Source organism: Oncorhynchus mykiss, chromosome 4 (genome assembly GCF_013265735.2).
Source record: "Oncorhynchus mykiss isolate Arlee chromosome 4, USDA_OmykA_1.1, whole genome shotgun sequence".
In the NCBI taxonomy this organism is placed as follows: Eukaryota; Metazoa; Chordata; class Actinopteri; order Salmoniformes; family Salmonidae; genus Oncorhynchus; species Oncorhynchus mykiss.
This window is the reverse complement of record NC_048568.1, coordinates 12994234-13012816: the sequence shown is the minus strand read 5'-3', so window position 1 is coordinate 13012816 and position 18583 is coordinate 12994234. Positions and strand designations below refer to the sequence as shown.

The 18583-nt window shown below is 50.3% G+C and overlaps 1 protein-coding gene across 3 annotated transcripts in view; it reads left to right on the top strand.

Annotated features, from left to right (window-relative positions):
• LOC110522101 (midasin) overlaps positions 1 to 18583 on the top strand; it is a 51172-nt gene that overhangs the window by 21281 nt on the left and 11308 nt on the right. For 2 of the 3 annotated variants that reach the window (XM_036975658.1, XM_036975660.1), the window contains exons 36-73: positions 27 to 235; positions 529 to 651; positions 803 to 1000; positions 1126 to 1233; positions 1719 to 1907; positions 2020 to 2109; positions 2294 to 2557; positions 2882 to 3149; positions 3542 to 3701; positions 4119 to 4235; positions 4320 to 4528; positions 4675 to 4823; positions 5053 to 5252; positions 5420 to 5649; positions 5859 to 5972; positions 6169 to 6298; positions 6519 to 6625; positions 6765 to 6898; positions 7041 to 7201; positions 7456 to 7576; positions 7808 to 8021; positions 8117 to 8363; positions 8602 to 8725; positions 8888 to 9055; positions 9361 to 9575; positions 9805 to 10210; positions 10397 to 10509; positions 10633 to 11302; positions 11431 to 11592; positions 11757 to 12039; positions 12251 to 12489; positions 14585 to 14680; positions 16681 to 16775; positions 16986 to 17110; positions 17318 to 17479; positions 17636 to 17819; positions 17955 to 18138; positions 18367 to 18520. In XM_036975658.1, coding sequence (XP_036831553.1) covers positions 27 to 235; positions 529 to 651; positions 803 to 1000; positions 1126 to 1233; positions 1719 to 1907; positions 2020 to 2109; positions 2294 to 2557; positions 2882 to 3149; positions 3542 to 3701; positions 4119 to 4235; positions 4320 to 4528; positions 4675 to 4823; positions 5053 to 5252; positions 5420 to 5649; positions 5859 to 5972; positions 6169 to 6298; positions 6519 to 6625; positions 6765 to 6898; positions 7041 to 7201; positions 7456 to 7576; positions 7808 to 8021; positions 8117 to 8363; positions 8602 to 8725; positions 8888 to 9055; positions 9361 to 9575; positions 9805 to 10210; positions 10397 to 10509; positions 10633 to 11302; positions 11431 to 11592; positions 11757 to 12039; positions 12251 to 12489; positions 14585 to 14680; positions 16681 to 16775; positions 16986 to 17110; positions 17318 to 17479; positions 17636 to 17819; positions 17955 to 18138; positions 18367 to 18520 — 7122 coding nt within the window. The remainder of the gene's footprint in view (positions 1 to 26; positions 236 to 528; positions 652 to 802; positions 1001 to 1125; positions 1234 to 1718; positions 1908 to 2019; positions 2110 to 2293; positions 2558 to 2881; positions 3150 to 3541; positions 3702 to 4118; positions 4236 to 4319; positions 4529 to 4674; positions 4824 to 5052; positions 5253 to 5419; positions 5650 to 5858; positions 5973 to 6168; positions 6299 to 6518; positions 6626 to 6764; positions 6899 to 7040; positions 7202 to 7455; positions 7577 to 7807; positions 8022 to 8116; positions 8364 to 8601; positions 8726 to 8887; positions 9056 to 9360; positions 9576 to 9804; positions 10211 to 10396; positions 10510 to 10632; positions 11303 to 11430; positions 11593 to 11756; positions 12040 to 12250; positions 12490 to 14584; positions 14681 to 16680; positions 16776 to 16985; positions 17111 to 17317; positions 17480 to 17635; positions 17820 to 17954; positions 18139 to 18366; positions 18521 to 18583) is intronic. The other variant, XM_036975659.1, reaches the window with a different exon arrangement.

The window sequence follows — 18583 nt, the reverse complement described above, 5'->3', positions numbered from 1 at the left end:
TTTTTTCGTCCTTTGATTCTGAACAGGCCCGGAGAGGGAAAGCAGGAGCCTGACTGATTATGCCATAGCCGCAGGCACCACAGCGGTCAACGCCCAGAGGCTCCTACGGGCCCTGAAGCTGCAGAGACCCGTGCTGCTGGAGGGCTCCCCTGGAGTGGGCAAGACCAGCCTGGTGGCCGCCCTGGCAAAGGCTTCTGGGAACCACCTGGTCAGGATCAACCTCTCTGAGCAGACTGTAAGACACTGTACACTAACTTTCACTGGGACTCTTGTGTTAATATAGAAGTCTTTACTACGATTATGCCAATTTCAAGTTTCTGGATTCATATTTTGTATATGTGTGTACTATATAGTATTATTATGTCATTTCTGAACTTTCAACTTCAGGTACATGTTGTTGTCGTATCGTTGTACTGGTATAAATTCATAAGATTGTGGAATTAAATGAGCAAGGAATTAACAACACAGTAATGGACAAGTGGAAGCACTTTTAAAACCTATGTACGATGTCATATCCTTTCCGGACAGGATGTGACAGACCTGTTTGGGACCGACCTGCCTGTGGAGGGAGGAAAAGGGGGAGAGTTTGCATGGCGGGATGGCCCTCTCCTGGCTGGACTGAAGGCTGGACACTGGATTGTCCTGGATGAGGTGGGGGGGCTCTCGCTGTTTTATTTTTTTATTAACTCCCCAGCAAATAGACATTTGTATAAACTTACTTAAATTTGTGTTGTTTTAGGTGATATAAATGAGATGTTTCGGAGAAGAATGCGATTTTATTTTTCTGTGTTTTTCTGTGTAGTTAAACTTGGCATCACAGTCGGTCCTGGAGGGGTTAAACGCCTGCTTTGACCACCGTGCTGAGATCTACATCCCAGAGCTGGGCATGAGCTTCCAGGTACAACACCAGAAGACCAAGATCTTTGGCTGCCAGAACCCCTTCACTCAAGGAGGGGGGCGCAAGGGCCTGCCCAAATCCTTCCTCAACAGATTCACTCAGGTAAGTGATTAAGAGCCAGTGTTTTAGATATATGTAATGATACGTTGAATAAATATTATGGTTGATTTGAATATATTTGAGTCATTTGGGGGGAAAATAAACAGACATTTCACCTGTTTTCTCAGGTGTTTGTGGATCAGCTGACCAGTGAAGACATGGAATTCATAGGAGACTCCATCTTCCCAAACATTGACAATCAGATCATCTCTAAAATGGTGCAGTTCAACAACCGGGTAGGTAGAGCAGTCCTGTTACACTGACTCCCCCTTCAGCCCTTTTCAACTCTTTGTTTTTCTGGCTCTCTGTGACCGTTGGGGAGGTGACATGTGTCCATATTTGACCTCACAGCCAAGGACAATGCCCGCCAGCCTGTAGAGCTGCGGCCGATGTTCCTCACATTTAGTGCCATTAGTGCATGGCAAAGTGACCAAAAAACATTGTCCTTGTCAAATCGGTCACGATAGTCCCTCTGAGTTATGTTTTTTTTATTTTTTTATGTTTTTGTCTTTTCCACCTGTAATGTCATGAAATGACTGAGCCCCCCCCCCCCCCCCCCCCCCCCCATTTCTTTGTTGGCCACCATATTTCTCCTTATCCTTTTTTAGCTGTCTTAAACACCATTTTGTCTAGCCACTCATATTCCTTAACTCTTAACTCCCTAAAAAACATATTTTTGTTTTAATGGACAAAGTTGTATTGCATTCTTATTTTCTCACAGCTGGTCCATGAGGTGTCTGTGGAGAGGAAGTGGGGTCAGAGAGGAGGCCCCTGGGAGTTCAACCTGCGTGACATGTTCCGCTGGTGTCAGCTGATGCAGGCCGACCAATCGCCAGGGTTCTTCAACCCGGGTCAGCATGTGGGGTTGGTGTACGCTGATAGGATGAGGACCGAGGCAGACAAAGCCCAGGTATGTAGACTACAACTCCTCCTTTACATATGTAGCACCTTTACTCGGTGGGGTTGTGTTCAAACTTCCTTTTTTACATTTTTTTATCTCTTGGCGTGTTTTGTGTCTTCAGGTGCTGTCTGTGTTCAGGAAGGTGTTTGGTGAGGACTTTGAGCCCTACACCGGATCAAGACAATTCCACATCACTCCACTCAATCTACAGGTCAGTCATGTTGCGAACTCCATCCAATTTTTCGGTTGAAAGATATTAATATTATTATTATTATTGAAAGATATTATCAAGAAATGTTTTGATTGTACTGATAAAATGGTGTCATTCAGAGTTAATTATCGAGACAGTGAATTGACCCTCTTCTCTGTCCCCCGCCTCTCTCCCTCTCGTCCAGGTGGGCTTCTCTGTGCTCCAGCGTAGCGGAGGTGCACCTGTGGCCCTGGACCCTCCTCTGTCCATCACCCACCAGGCGCTGCGGCCCCTGGAGTCCCTGATGAAGTGTGTGGAGATGGGCTGGATGGCGATGCTGGTGGGCCCCACGGCCAGCGGGAAGACCAGCCTGGTGCGCCTCCTGGCCCTGCTCACCGGACACCGCCTCCGCGTCATGGCCATGAACAGCGCCATGGACACCACCGAGCTGCTGGGAGGGTTCGAGCAGGTAACCAATCACAGAGAGACTTTGGAGAGGATCCGTTTAAGCAAGGCGATGAGCAGAGTGGTTATGTGATCAAGACACCTAATGAGTAGTAATTAGGAACACAAGGTGATTTGTAGATCAGTAATTCCGTACAGTCCGACTGCAATTTAGTCAAACACGCACACTATACACGCTTCTTTGTAGGGCCAAGTTCTTTGTAGCGTTTGTGAGCTCTTAGTATTGAGTGTTGAGTTATAGTGCTGGTTGAGTTGGGATTGCAGCACGGGTCTGGTCGGCTTCCGTTTTCCTTTCCGGAGTGCCGAGTTGGGTCCGTTCTCTTTCCAGGTGGACATCGTGCGGCCCTGGCAGCAAGTGCTGGAGAACGTGGACTACATCGTCGCCATGGTGACGCGGCGGGGCCTGATGTCGCTGGACGGGGCCGGGGTGCAGGACACCGAGTTCCTGTTGAAGACCTGGAGCCTGTTCTACCGCTGGCTGAAGGAGGAGGGTCTGGAGAGGACCGGGGGGGCGGTGACCTCGGAGGCGCTCAACAAACTGGAGGTCATCATCCTCCTGCTGCAGAAGCTCAACACCAAACTCAAGGTGTTCACAGGTACGGTATATTTGTGAACTTTATTTTGATTGAAGAGCACACACGGGCAGGAAGGTACAAGTGCATCTTCCTCGAGGTCATGTCAGGACCAGGCAGCTCCCTCTGGAACAGACGATCATTATCATGATGACTGTGTATGAGTAGTTGATTAATGAAATGTTTGACGCAAGTAGTAAAGAAGGACGACACTGGGTCGTGGTACACTGGGTCGTTGTACACTGGGTCGTTGTACACTGGGTCGTTGTACACTGGGGCGGTGGGGAAACTAACCATAGCATTTTGCTCACGGCACGTATCGTTGCTCGAGGAAAATATCTACCCGTCTTCATGTGATAAACTCTGGTTGAGTAGTGTAAACTCTATGTTCTGTGTCCCCCACCCTCTCTCTCCAGACATGTCCAAGCTGCAGATGGACTTCACCCTGCTGAAGGAGCGTCTGGCCCAGCTGCAGGACGGCTGGAGTAACGGAGGCTTCGAGTGGCTGGACGGCATGCTGGTGCAGGCCCTGCAGGCTGGTGATTGGCTGCTCATGGACAACGTCAACTTCTGCAGGTGAGAAATGGCCTGCATCTGAAATGATCACATTGAAGGAAAATATACTGTTATATTTACAGGGAGTTCCTGAACCCCTTGGTTTGTGTTAACCCTTGGTTTGTGTTATCCCTTGGTTTGTGTTATCCCTTGGTTTGTGTTAACCCTTGGTTTGTGTTAACCCTTGGTTTGTGTTAACCCTTGGTTTGTGTTAACCCTTGGTTTGTGTTATCCCTTGGTTTGAGTTAACCCTTGGTTTGAGTTAACCCTTGGTTTGAGTTAACCTTTGGTTTGTGTTAACCCTTGGTTTGAGTTAACTCTTGGTTCAAGTAAACCCTTGGTTTGAGTTAACCCTTGGTCTGATGCAGGATGCCACCAGAGTGTGTTGTAGATGGTAGACTTGTGGTAAATGGGTGTTGTGTTTCTGTTTGTGTTAAGTCCCTCTGTGTTGGACCGTCTGAATGCCCTGCTGGAGCCCGGCGGCTGTCTGACCATCAACGAGCGCGGGGTCATCGACGGAACCACCCCCTCCATCACCCCACACCCCAACTTCAGGTACAATACAAAAGGTTACACACACACACACACTCTGTTTGGATAGTCCGGTCTCAACTCATCACGTCTCCCCATCTCCTTTAGGTTGTTCCTGACCATGGACCCAGTCCATGGAGCGATCTCCAGAGCCATGAGGAACCGAGGGGTGGAGATCTACATCCCAGGGGAAAACGAGGGGGTCTGCTGGGACACGCTGGACCTGAAGACTGTACTCCATACCGCCGGGGTGACCGGAGACTGTGTGTCTGACCTGCTGATCGAGATACACACCGACATCAAAGCTAGCATCTGGGGTAAGCCCTGGGCACTGCGAGAAACCTCTCCAAAAGATGGAGGATATCAGTTAGATATCAGCTGGGGTTGGCACGTTGCTTGTTTCTTCCAAATCAAAGGTATCCGTAGGAGGAGTCATCTGATACGAATCTCTCTGTCCACCCAGACTCCCCTGCGTCATGCGTCTCCTCCCTGCTCCACGCTGCAGCCCTGCTGTCCTGCCAGCTGCAGAGAGGGGTGGACCTGCCCAGTGCCCTACAGCACGCCTGTGGTGAGGCTTACTCCCTCTGCCAACGCACCAACGCCAGCCAACAGGTACCAACCAACACCACCTTGTCTATTATAGACCACCGTATGAAACTCTCACCGCTACCCTCAACCAATCAGCCTCTCCCTGTTACTCTGTGATGTAGGATACCCCGGCGACCAGTCTAGATCTACGTAGTGACATCCCACTGTCCAATAGACTTTTATTCTCCTACATTTATATTCTATCATATTTATAAGCTTTACATGTTTTGTCCCCTGCTCTGTGTTGTTCCAGCAAGCCCAGGAGGTGATTGAGCGTCGCCTGTCCATCCTGGACACAGAGGACTGGGGCAGCGGGCTGCTGTGTGCCGGGGTGTGGCCCGACGGCTTCCCCTCCGCCCTGCTATCCACGGAGGACTCCTGCTTCTCCTCGGTCCTCCGCGACGGACAGGTCCTCTCCTTCTGCCTCAACACGCTCAGCATGCAGGGCAAGAGGTGAGACTCGTAGGTCACAGGTCGGGGTGCCAGGAGTTTTTACTGATCATATGTTCAGAGGCCTGGAGAAACAGATTAGAACTAGGCCCCAGCGTTTTACCGGGTCTTATTGTAGCTATAATGCAAACCTTTTGGATTGACGTGCGTCTCTGCGCGTGTGTCACCAGGAGCCGTCCGCTCAGCCTGTGTGACCTGCAGAGGGCGCTTCAGAGCGGGACAGCGCTGCACGAGGGTCTGGTGTTCTCCGGCGGCGTGGTGGACCTGGTGGAGGACGGTGACGCCCTACGCCTGCTACCCACCGCCGTCAGGCTGCTCATCGAAAGGGCCTCGCACTCCGACTGGATGCTCCGCACCGCCTGGCTCTCCAGCCTAGCCAAGAGCTACAAGCACGCGCCTGGTAGGGGAGCTCCACTCACTGCCCTTACTCCTTAGTTTAAAAAAAACATCCTTAATGGAGCTTTGTTGCTGCCTACCAGGGGTGTGCGTTTGGTGTATGTTACTGTTTGTGTCAAGGGGACTGCTCTGTGGTCAGTGGAGCTTTGTAGCCGTCTGTCTGTGGTGCAGGTTACTCTGAAGGACGTCTCTGAGATCCGTTTGTTGTTTCAGAGGTGGCACTGGTGCAGCTGGAGGCAGGGAACAGAGCTCTGAAGGCCATGTTCAGCAGCAAGCTGACTGTGAAGGGGAAGTGCCTCACTGAGCTGCTGCAACCACACAGCACAGGTAGGCTAAACAAACTAAATTCCTCAATGTATACGTTAGATACCGATTGTACACAATAAAAACCTCCCTGGCTATTTCCCGAACACCCTCCAGCTCTTTTGCACAGTCTTACATACCATAACTCCCGTCAAAACAATCCCTTTTCACAAATTTGCACAATTGACGTTGATGGGAGTTATGGTGCTGTTCTTGTTAGATGACTACAGGATTCTGGTGGACATGCGTTGGAACAAGCAGTACCTGGACATTCTGGCCAACACGTGCAACTTTGAGGACGAGGAGAGGTACATGGAGTTCATGGAGGCTCTCAACGCAGTGGCCAACAGGTATGTGTCCGGCTGTGTCCCATATTGGACCCTATTCCCTATGTAGTGCACAGCTTTTTTTGACCAGGGCATATTGGGCTCTGGTCAAAACTAGTGCCTTTTACATATAGGGAGCTATTTGGGATTCAACCTCCGTCCGGTCGTCTGGATGTTTAGTGACTGGGTTTACACCGGGGGCTGTGGTTGCTGAGTAACCTGGGTGTGATGTGCGTCCTAACAGGATCATACTGTTGACGGACAGAGAGGAGAGGGCTGCGGTGGGGAGCTGTGCTATCAAGACATCAGCACACAACAGCGCGTTGAGGCTGGCCACTGCTTTCCTCAAAGGTACAGCATTCGTCTGTACAGTACACCATGTTGAACAAAACCCAGGGGAAGTCCTCGGTCAAGTATATGGTAATTGGGGGGGGGACTGTGGAAATATGAGAGTTTTAATATTGATGGAGTTTTGTTTTGACTGTTAAAGGGACGGTGGACATTGGTCGTCTGCCTCACCCAGTGCTGATGCACCTGCGCTCCTTCTTTGACCTGTGGGACACCTTCACACTGCAGGCCGTGCAGACTGGACAGCCCTACATATCTGACCACCTCATGTTCGAGGTTCGTCGTAATACCGTCGTAGTCGTTGCGTTTTAGTTTCTCTCGTTCAGCAACCGTCGTCAACCTTTGCTTAACTTGTGTGTGTGTTCACCACGGAATGAAATAGAACGATGGTAATTAACAGGATCTATGGTGTCCACAGATCCTGCAGCTGCTGCAGTGGAGAGACCGGTTCTGGCAGGTGTGTAACTCGCTGCCTGCTGACTCCCAGGGAGTGTCGGTCCTCTCGCTACACTGGCAGTGGGTCCAGAAACACCTCATCCTCCGGCTGCCACAGCTGCTACTGGGAGATGGCACCCATGAGTGAGTGACGTCTTCCTTTTTTTTTTTTTCACCCAGGAGTCAGTATTTCAAATCCTCCGACTGACTTTCTGGACATTTAGAATCAAACACTTTGACTTGACAGTACAAGTTGTCACGTCACCTATTCCCTACATCGTTCACGACATTTGACCGGAGTCAGCGTACTAACATAGGCAATTTGTGGAGGCAGACTTTGTGTTTTCTGGCTGCAATGTAATGACTGACAACTCCCCTGTGCTGCCCTGCTGTTCCAGTGGTCAGCAGGAGCTCCAGACGGTGTCGGCTGCCATCCAGACCGTCCTGTCCACCTCTGTTACCGTGGCCACCGCCCTGAAGGGGATCCAGAAGACCCTGGGGAAACCCCTTCCATTCAAGGTACAGAGGAAGAGAGAGAGCATTCAATCCACTCTGACAAACACCTTTACACTGCCCTAACTGTTATTGGCACTCAAGTGGAGTAGAGGTGCTAACTGAAGTTGAAAGATCTATGATTTATTGTACAAGTTAAAACATTGCATAACGGTATTTGTCAGACACCTTCATCGGGTAGAGTTCATGGAGATCGTCCATGTTACATGAAGCTGTCTCCCTCTCCATCTCCCATAGCTGGAGTCTGTGGCTGAGTGTGCTTCCCAGCTGAGGGTCCTGAGCAGGGCCCTGGACGTGGGCGACCTGAGGCTGGACAACACAGCCTCCCTGTGGAGACAGGAGCTGGTCCGCCTGCAGGGAGCCGCTCTGGGCCTGGACACCAAGGAAAGACTGCTAGAAGCCTGGGGCCTGGTCCTGCTAGCCAACAACCAGCTAGAGCCCCAGAACTCCGGTAACCTGGTGCTGCAGAGTGAAGTGTCAATGTGTCGATCTGTGTGTGTTTGCGTCTGTGTAACTATTCATTATTCCATTCTATCCTGGCCGCAGGTGTCCTGGAGAGGCTGGTGTCATGCGTCCAGCAGCAGCAGGATCACATGACCTCGTGCGGCCTTCTGGAGGTACGCCCCTCCTCCGTGCATGACGAGGGGGACCAGGGGGACAGCGCGCCTCCCTGTAGAGAGGTGCTACAGCAGCTCAGCCGCAGGGCCCAGCTCTGGCCTCTCATGGAGGAGCTGGCCGTCCTCAACCAGCTCAGGCTCAGCACCGACCTGCTGCAGCTGGCTCTCACACAGGGGTAAGAGAACGGCCAAACTGGGTCAATGGAGGAAGTACACTTCATGACGGATGGAGGACTTATCACCCTTTACTGAATCAGATTTTGAATCATGCCTGAAAGTATGTAGCGTTTCAAATGTGTCATCTTTGGCATATTAGACACCTCACACACAAGCAGCAATAATGCCATCAAAAAATAAGTTTGTTGTGCCATGTAGTTGTATCGATAACTAACCAGTGTTGACTTTTGCCCACAGGGACAGGGAGTCAGAGGACAGCCTGCGTCGCGAGGTCTCCCAACACCTGCGCTTCTGTCTCCAGTCCACCCCCATGAACGTCACCCAGCTCCAGCCCCTCTGGTTCCTCCTCAGCAGTGACCGGGTCAGTGGTTCAACCAGTTTACCCTCAGTGTAATTGATTTATCATGTTGTTGTATTGTCCTTCAAGAGGACATCCCTGTACCTGTGCCTCAAACAGAACAGAAGATGTGGTTTTGTGTCATGTGTTGTTGACCGTGGTGCCTGCCTGCATTTCCCCTCCCAGCCTGTGGAAGAGCTGCAGTTTGTGTGGTGTGATCTGCTGTCGGAGGCCCTGTCGGCCCTGTGGAGCAGCAGTGTGACCGCTGACCCCGAGCGCTGGCTGAAGTGGGACCCCCTGTGTCCTGAGGGCCAGATGATATCATCCAAGTCACCTCTGGGACCTGATAAAATGGTAGCTAATGTAACATGTAGGATATTAGAGAGGCTCACAGCTTGCCAAAACAATCTCAATGTGTGTTGATGTCAATGATGTTGGTTTGATTTGTGCATCAGGATTTGGACCCATTTACATCACTGAATTTAATTCCATTTCCTGCCATTCCGATTCCAATATGTTACTTCTTAACCTTCTTACTCCTTAACCTCAGTTGTACCACATACAGATCCGGCTGGTGGGCGGGATTTAGTTAATTATTTAATTGAATTGGAGTTTTCCATAAATGAGGCGTTCACTCACTCTCCTTGCGTCACCTCTAGGGTCCTGACATGCTGAGCAAAGCAGTGTGGTCCAGGTGCATGTTAGGGGTTCTTAGCAGCAACGAGACAGGGGGACGTTGGGACCCCACAGGGACGTCCCTCCTGTCCTCGTCCCGGGTCACCCTAGGGGAGTGGAGGGAGAGGACCGAGCAGCTCCAAGACGTCACCGCCGTTCTGTGGGACAACATGGCTGTCCCGGCCCTGGCCGAGTTCAGGTACACGCGCTGGAGAAAGACACGCGCACCCCAGGCTTATAGAGAGGAATCACCACGAACGACATATAGAACGCTGACACTATCAATAAGAAAAGTCCTTACCCTACCTATATCAAGAGTGGTGCACACAATCTATGGTGTTGGTGCATATCTACAAGGCCTACTATTAATATCCATTTGACTCGGCTAGATTATCTCTGTCTCACCCTCTCTTTGTTGGTTCTCTCAGGAGAACTGACCTGCGGCTGCAGGGCGTGGTACTGCGCAGGCAGCTTCAGGCCCTGTCAGAGCTGCTCCCCCCGGGGCTGCAGGAGGGCTACACCGAGACCTGCGAGAGCCTGGTGGAGGACCAGGACCCTCTGGTAGCTGCCCAGGAGGTCCAGACCGCCCTCAGGGACTTCCTGCCCCCCAACCTGCTCCCCGAAGGCCTGCTGGATGCCCTCCTCACCTGCCTGCAGCACTTTGTCCAGAACAGGGTCCAGGGCTCCATCCGCGTCCAGGGCTTCAGCCAGCTGGTCCGCTCCGGGGTCTTCTGGGTCAACATGGGCCTGCTGCAGATTAAGACCTGGACCCCACAGACCATCTTCGACCCGGCCGTGAAGAGGGCCTACAAGCTGGACTACGCCCAGGAGGAGGTGGGCCATTGTCAATGCCGCAGTCTCTGAATCCAGTTGAATCCAGCAGTCTCTGAATTGAACCTTGTAGAGTGTAGTAATGACAGGAGATATTATTTCTCTGGTCTTTTTTTAACATTGGATTTGAGGGTCATTCTCTTCCCCCATTATGTGACGTTGACAGTGCCCCTTCCTTCTCTTTCCCAGCTGGCTTTGCTGCAGGAGGAGTGGCGAGGACGCAGTCTGTCCTCTCAGCTGCTGACCGGAGCTGAGCTGGAGGAGAGCAGCACCACCGATGGCTTCCAGCATCCTCGCATCAGGTGAACAACCGTCCACCGTATCAGAACTCGACGTGTCCACAGACACCATGGCAATATATGTTCTGGTTGACTGGTTTTTGCCAGATGGGGTCTTTTTAAACGTCATTGTCTCTGTGTCCACAGGTACCTGTGGATCCGTATGCAGCAGGTGAAGGAGCAGATAGCAGAGCTCTCCAGGAAGCAGGCCTGCAGGCCCAACGAGCCCCAGTACGGCAGGCTGTTCCAGGAGCTGCAGCACTACCTCTGCAGCATCGGCCAGCCGGCCGCTGTGGAAGACCTGCTCTCCCACCTGCTGAAAGCCCTCCAGGGGAGTGGCCCCAAATTCAGGTCGGGGACTCAGAGCCTGCTGAAGGAGGAGGCTGTGTGGCAGGCATCGCAGCACCGCTTCGCCCAGAGGCTGGTGGAGGAGTACCCGCTGTACCCTGATGTGGTGGGGCCCCTGAGGACCGCCATCCTCCAGCTCCGGCACGGCATGAGGCTGGTGGCATCCCAGGTGGACTCCTCCCTAACCCCCATTCCTGGCCTGCCCAAGCTGGTGTCCTGCCTACTGGCTTTCCCTTCCATCTCCCCCAGCCTGCCCTCTTATCTGGCCAGGGCAGACTACCTGTGCTCCAGGGGCTGCATGGATGTTCTGAGGGGCCTAGGGAAGCTCTTGCCCCAGCCGGACCCAGATCACGTGGTCCCAGAGCCAGGGACGTTACTCCTGAACGCTCTGCTGTACCTGCAGTGTCACGCCCTCTCCACAGGCCAGCTCAGCCAGGACACACTCAAACTCTTCAGACACATCTGTCAGGTGGGCGTCACACGTTTTGATTGGATAATATTGGATGTCGACTTTTTGATTGGCTTTTGTTGATCTTATTGATTGATAGTCAGGTGGACCAACCAGTGTTCATGTTGTTTGTCATGCGGTATGTCCAGGCTCTGGTGAACGAGTGGGACGAGCAGGAAAGACGTGCACGGGAGAGAGAGCAGCTCGAGGCCAGTCTGTACCGTCACCGCAGCAGACTCCACGGAACGGGCCTGAGCGAAGACGAGCAAGAGGAGAGAGACTTCAGACGCTGCTTCCCCCAGTTTAACAAGGTACAGTCACGTCAGGGCTAGCCAATGGATCCAATGTAATCTCTCTTTAGTTTGTTACATTTCACTATCACCTAGTCAACTTTTGCAACCGTAAACAACCTGCCTCTCTAACTCTCTCTCACTTTCTCTCTCGCTCTCACTTTCTCTTCTCTCTCTCTCCTCAGGACTTTTCTGACATCACTGCCCAGCCCAGTCTGGAAGGACCGGCAGACAGGGGAGAGCCAGAGGAGGAGGAAGTGACCGAAGATCCCAGCGATGCTGGCTGCCTGTCTCCAGCCTGTATGAACACTGTGGTACAGGTCCATCAACGCCTCTGTCTGGGCTACACCCAATCACTGTGGTACCAGGCCAGTGCTCCAGCCATTCACAGCAGAGATCACATCCGAGCTCTGGTCTCCTCCTATCAGACCACAGCCCCTGTGATGTCACGCTTCTACCATCTCATGGGTGGGTAGTACACTTAGTCATGCCATGTCTGTATTTATATCTACACAATTACACAAAACCTGAAATTGAGAGGGGTCGGGACTTTTAAGCCCTTCCTACAGACATGTTATCCTATGATTTAACTGAGTCCTGCTCTTCTCTTTAGAATATTTCCATAACTCTAATGTTTACGACTTTGTCTAAATCGGTATTTCCCCCGCGTGGCCCTCAGACTCTGAGATGGACCAGCAGATGACAGGCACCCAGCTGCTTCTCAGCGCCCTGCTCCAGAACACTGTCCAGGGGACCCCGGGGCCCCAGGGCCTGACCCTCCAGCCAGACGGGCCCTATGACTTCTACCAGCAGCCCAACATGAGCGAGGCCCGCCTGTGTCTGCCTGTACTGGAACAGCTGGCCCTGGCTGTCAGACAGAGGCTGGAGGAGTGGCCCGAGCACCCTGCCCTAGTGCAGGTAAGAACCATGAGTGACCCAACCTATGGGCTTATAAGTGTCTCATATCTCAGATCCCCGTGTAAGGGTTTGCTGATCTTAGTAGTTGAGTGCTATTTTAAATGAATATTACTTGTTACTTAATCCAAAGGCTTTCACAAGAGAGAAATTTAACGGGGTTGGATTCGAAATGTTGAACGTTGAGATATTAGTCACAATAGATCAGACACAGTATATAAAGGCGTGAGATCTGTAGAAAGACAGAGCGGCTGTGGAATGTGCTGGGTGGACGGAGATCAAAGGATAGCTATACGGGAAGCAGATGAACATCTGTGGATTAGGCGAAGGAGGGGTTGAGGTCAGATCCCCTGAAGGGGGTTTTACTACCCTCTTCCTGTTTAACCATAAGATGTAAGGATTGGAGAGGAGGAGTGTCTTAAGTAGGATATATATATACACTGCTCAAAAAAATAAAGGGAACACTAAAATAACACATCCTAGATCTGAATGAATGAAATATTCTTATTAAATACTTTTTTCTTTACATAGTTGAATGTGCTGACAACAAAATCACACAAAAATGATCAATGGAAATCAAATTTATCAACCCATGGAGGTCTGGATTTGGAGTCACACTCAAAATTAAAGTGGAAAACCACACTACAGGCTGATCCAACTTTGATGTAATGACCTTAAAACAAGTCAAAATTAGGCTCAGTAGTGTGTGTGGCCTCCACGTGCCTGTATGACCTCCCTACAACGCCTGGGCATGCTCCTGATAAGGTGGCGGATGGTCTCGTGAGGGATCTCCTCCCAGACCTGGACTAAAGCATCCGCCAACTCCTGGACAGTCTGTGGTGCTGAGGATCTCATCTCGGTACCTAATGGCAGTCAGGCTACCTCTGGCGAGCACATGGAGGGCTGTGCGGCCCCCTAAATAAATGCCACCCCACACCATGACTGACCCACCGCCAAACCGGTCATGCTGGAGGATGTTGCAGGCAGCAGAACGTTCTCCATGGCGTCTCCAGACTGTCACGTCTGTCACATGTGCTCAGTGTGAACCTGCTTTCATCTGTGAAGAGCACAGGGCGCCAGTGGCGAATTTGCCAATCTTGGTGTTCTCTGGCAAATGCCAAACGTCCTGCACGGTGTTGGGCTGTAAGCACAACCCCCACCTGTGGACATCGGGCCCTCATACCACCCTCATGGAGTCTGTTTCTGACCGTTTGAGCAGACACATGCACATTTGTGGCCTGCTGGAAGTCATTTTGCAGGCCTTGGCAGTGCTCCTCCTGCTCCTCCTTGCACAAAGGTGGAGGTAGCGGTCCTGCTGCTGGGTTGTTGCCCTCCTACGGCCTCCTCCACGTCTCCTGATGTACTGGCCTGTCTCCTGGTAGCGCCTCCATGCTCTGGACACTACGCTGACAGACACAGCAAACCTTCTTGCCACAGCTCGCATTGATGTTCCATCCTGGATGAGCTGCACTACCTGAGCCACTTGTGTGGGTTGTAGACTCCGTCTCATGCTACCACTAGAGTGAAAGCACCACCAGCATTCAAAAGTGACCAAAACATCAGCCAGGAAGCATAGGAACTGAGAAGTGGTCTGTGGTCACCACCTGCATAGCCACTCCTTAATTGGGGGTGTCTTGCTAATTGCCTATCATTTCCACCTGGTGTCTATTCCATTTGCACAACAGCATGTGAAATGTATTGTCAATCAGTGTTGCTTCCTAAGTGGACAGTTTGATTTCACAGAAGTGTGATTGACTTGGAGTTACATTGTGTTGTTTAAGTGTTCCCTTTATTTTTTTGAGCAGTGTGTGTGTGTGTGTGTGTGTATATATATATATATATATATATATATATATATATATATATATATATATATATATACACACCTGTGATGATGAGAAATGTCTGGTTGTCTGAATTACAGCTGTCACGACCCTTTTGGGAAGAATTAAACTTGGTTAAAGCGTCTGTAGTGTCCGTGAGTTATTTACTCTGATAAAATAAGAACCTAACAGTAGGTTAATGCATCCTGCCACCAGCGTCAGTAAGCATTCCGGTGTTTAGTGTTGCTGAGCTTGTCTCCGTCTCTCTGTTCCAGTTGACGGTGGTGATGGAGAGGATCATGGGCTTCAGTCTGGCCAGCCCACTGGCCAAGTTCCTCAACGGCCTGGAGATCCTGCTCAGCAAAGCCCAGGTGCGTCCTCCTGCCACTACTGCTGTTATTCTCCCTCTCTTAGCCTGGTCCTAGATACAGTATGTTTGTGTAGTATGTTTATGCTGACTATAGGAGTTGGCAAGAACCATACAAACAGACCTGTGACCAGGCTATCCAGCGGCGGCAGGTAGCCTAGCTGTTAAGAGCGTTGGGCCAGTAACCGAAAGGTCGCTGGTTTGAATCCCCGAGCCGACCGGGCTCCATACCCACTCCCCAAATGTCTCCCTATAGCCCTGAGCCCTAGTCATAAGTACAGTGCCTTGCGAAAGTATTCGGCCGCCTTGAACTTTGCGACCTTTTGCCACATTTCAGGCTTCAAACATAAAGATATAAAACTGTATTTTTTTGTGAAGAATCAACAACCAGTGGGACACAGTCATGAAGTGGAACGACATTTATTGGATATTTCAAACTTTTTTAACAAATCAAAAACTGAAAAATTGGGCGTGCAAAATTATTCAGCCCCTTAACTTTCAGTGCAGCAAGCTCTCTCCAGAAGTTCAGTGAGGATCTCTGAATGATCCAATGTTGACCTAAATGACTAATGACGATAAATACAATCCACCTGTGTGTAATCAAGTCTCCGTATAAATGCACCTGCACTGTGATAGTCTCAGAGGTCCGTTAAAAGCGCAGAGAGCATCATGAAGAACAAGGAACAAACCAGGCAGGTCCGAGATACTGTTGTGAAGAAGTTTAAAGCCGGATTTGGATACAAAAAGATTTCCCAAGCTTTAAACATCCCAAGGAGCAAGGATAATATTGAAATGGAAGGAGTATCAGACCACTGCAAATCTACCAAGACCTGGCCGTCCCTCTAAACTTTCAGCTCATACAAGGAGAAGACTGATCAGAGATGCAGCCAAGAGTCCCATGATCACTCTGGATGAACTGCAGAGATCTACAGCTGAGGTGGGAGACTCTGTCCATAGGACAACAATCAGTCGTATATTGCGCAAATCTGGCCTTTATGGAAGAGTGGCAAGAAGAAAGCCATTTCTTAAAGATATCCATAAAAAGTGTTGTTTAAAGTTTGCCACAAGCCACCTGGGAGACACACCAAACATGTGGAAGAAGGTGCTCTGGTCAGATGAAACCAAAATTTAACCTTTTGGCAACAATGCAAAACGTTATGTTTGGCGTAAAAGCAACACAGCTCATCACCCTGAACACACCATCCCCACTGTCAAACATGGTGGTGGCAGCATCATGGTTTGGGCCTGCTTTTCTTCAGCAGGGACAGGGAAGATGGTTAAAATTGATGGGAAGATGGATGGAGCCAAATACAGGACCATTCTGGAAGAAAACCTGATGGAGTCTGCAAAAGACCTGAGACTGGGACGGAGATTTGTCTTCCAACAAGACAATGATCCAAAACATAAAGCAAAATCTACAATGGAATGGTTCAAAAATAACCATATCCAGGTGTTAGAATGGCCAAGTCAAAGTCCAGACCTGAATCCAATCGAGAATCTGTGGAAAGAACTGAAAACTGCTGTTCACAAATGCTCTCCATCCAACCTCACTGAGCTCGAGCTGTTTTGCAAGGAGGAATGGGAAAAAATGTCAGTCTCTCGATGTGCAAAACTGATAGAGACATACCCCAAGCGACTTACAGCTGTAATCGCAGCAAAAGGTGGCGCTACAAAGTATTAACTTAAGGGGGCTGAATAATTTTGCACGCCCAATTTTTCTGTTTTTGATTTGTTAAAAAAGTTTGAAATATCCAATAAATGTCCTTCTACTTCATGATTGTGTCCCACTTGTTGTTGATTCTTCACAAAAAAATACAGTTTTATATCTTTATGTTTGAAGCCTGAAATGTGGCAAAAGGTCGCAAAGTTCAAGGGGGCCGAATACTTTTGCAAGGCACTGTAGTAGCCTTATAAAGGCAATAGGGTGCCATTTGGGATGCAGGGCCATATCTTCCTATAATGGCCCTAACCCTGTTCTAACTTCACCCCCTTTGCCCTCCTCAGGAGTGGGAGAACAACGCCAGCCGCAAGGTCTCTCTGAGGAGGGAGCTGGAGCCTGTCACTAACCTCATCATCCAGTGGCGTAAACTGGAGCTCAAGTAAGGAACAGGGTTACACTCCTGGTTATGATACTGTTACCTTTGTTTTCTTCATCATGCGTATAATATCATTTTCTGTTAAGAGTTATTGTAGTGTAGACGTGGTGAGCAATTGGCATGCATTTTGACACTATGGGAGAAAAATGGATCCGGTTTCCCACAACCCGCTAGACTTTAAGGTCTTTCTACTTTCTTTCTACGCGTCAACAGCTGTTGGTCCAGCAGTCTGGACAACGCCTTGAAGCGTCACACAGAGAGATCCACCAAGCACTGGTTCTCCCTCTACCAGCTGGTTGAGAGGTACCTGGAGGAGCAGAGGATGGACACCGGCACAGGTATGAAAATGTTGGGTCACATTCATACGGTACCGAACGGAAGTAAACAGACTAAAACAAGGAAGGGACTACCTGGACCTGTCCAATAAGAAACACATTTTGTTTTGTTTCCGTTGAAAAAAATGTTTTGACTCGTTTTCCATTGCATGTCCTAATGAACACTGGAGTATTAGCCAGCTAACTCTCCCTGTCCTCTGTTGTCTCCAGTAGAGGGCGATCTGTCTCTGGAGAGTCTGTCCCTGTCCACGGTGTCGTCCACGCTGCAGGCCTTCATGGAGGGTTCCACGCTAGGGGAGTACCACACGCGGCTGGCCATGCTTCTCGGCTTCCACTGCCACCTCCTCCTGGCCCCCAGCCAGCACGGACAAGGTGGGACCCAACCCAGCGTCCCCTCACATACATACATACATACATACATACTTTTACAGACACACAGTAGTCTGCGCTAAGTCCGTTGACTTGGTGTTCACCTTTTTCAAACATGCAGATGTAGTCCTGACTAGGAAGTCCTTCCTGCTTTCACAGAAACTCTCTGCAGTCTCCTCTGGAATCTGCACAAGTACTACACGCAGTTCTCAGAATGCATCCAGACCAAAGTCACTCAGCTCCGCCAGCCCATTGAGAAGGAGCTCAAGGACTTTGTGAAGATCTCCAAGTGGAACGACGTCAGTTTCTGGTCCATCAAACAGTCGGTGGACAAGACCCATCGGTAAGACTGCCTGTTGAATAAAAGATCCTCATTTTCTTGTGTATTAAAAAAAATGACCATTACGCCATACCATTTGACCTTTGATCCCCTTCCAGTAAATACATGACAATATCCACCACTCTTATGGTTTCCCAGCACCCTGTTCAAGTTTGTGAAGAAGTTTGAGGCAGCGCTGAGCGGGCCGTGTGCCCCGGCACTGATGGAGCAGGAGGGCAGTGCCAGCCTGGACAGTGTGGATGCCAACCAAGAGAACACCCCGTTGCACAGGCTTCACCATGCCCTGAAGAACGCCCTCCCTGGCAAGGCCAGAGACCTACAGGTGCAGTGCAAACCGCCCTCTAGCCACAATCACTCGGATCACACAGACGAGTGGCAATAATACACAACGTCAATATGGCATGTGTACTATGGTATCAACATCAGTGTTCTGTTCTGACATTATTGTTCTGACTCGTAAAATGACAGTTTGGACCAGTATTGCTCTCCACAAAGAGCGCTTTCATTACATTCTGATGATGTTGGCAATGACTGTGCTTGTGTGTTACAGGGTGAGTCCCCAGAGGAGGGCCTGGCAGGTGTGGAGCCCTCATCTCTGCAGAGCCGTCTTCCCCTCCTCACCAGGAAGATGAGGAAGATGTGTGTGACCCTGGTGAAGAAGAACCCCCTGCCCGAGCTCTCTGAGGACCTGGACGTCTTCACCGGTAAGAGCTGGAGAAAAACTATGGCCTCTCACAGGTTCTAGATGAGAAACGTCTGCTTGTGCT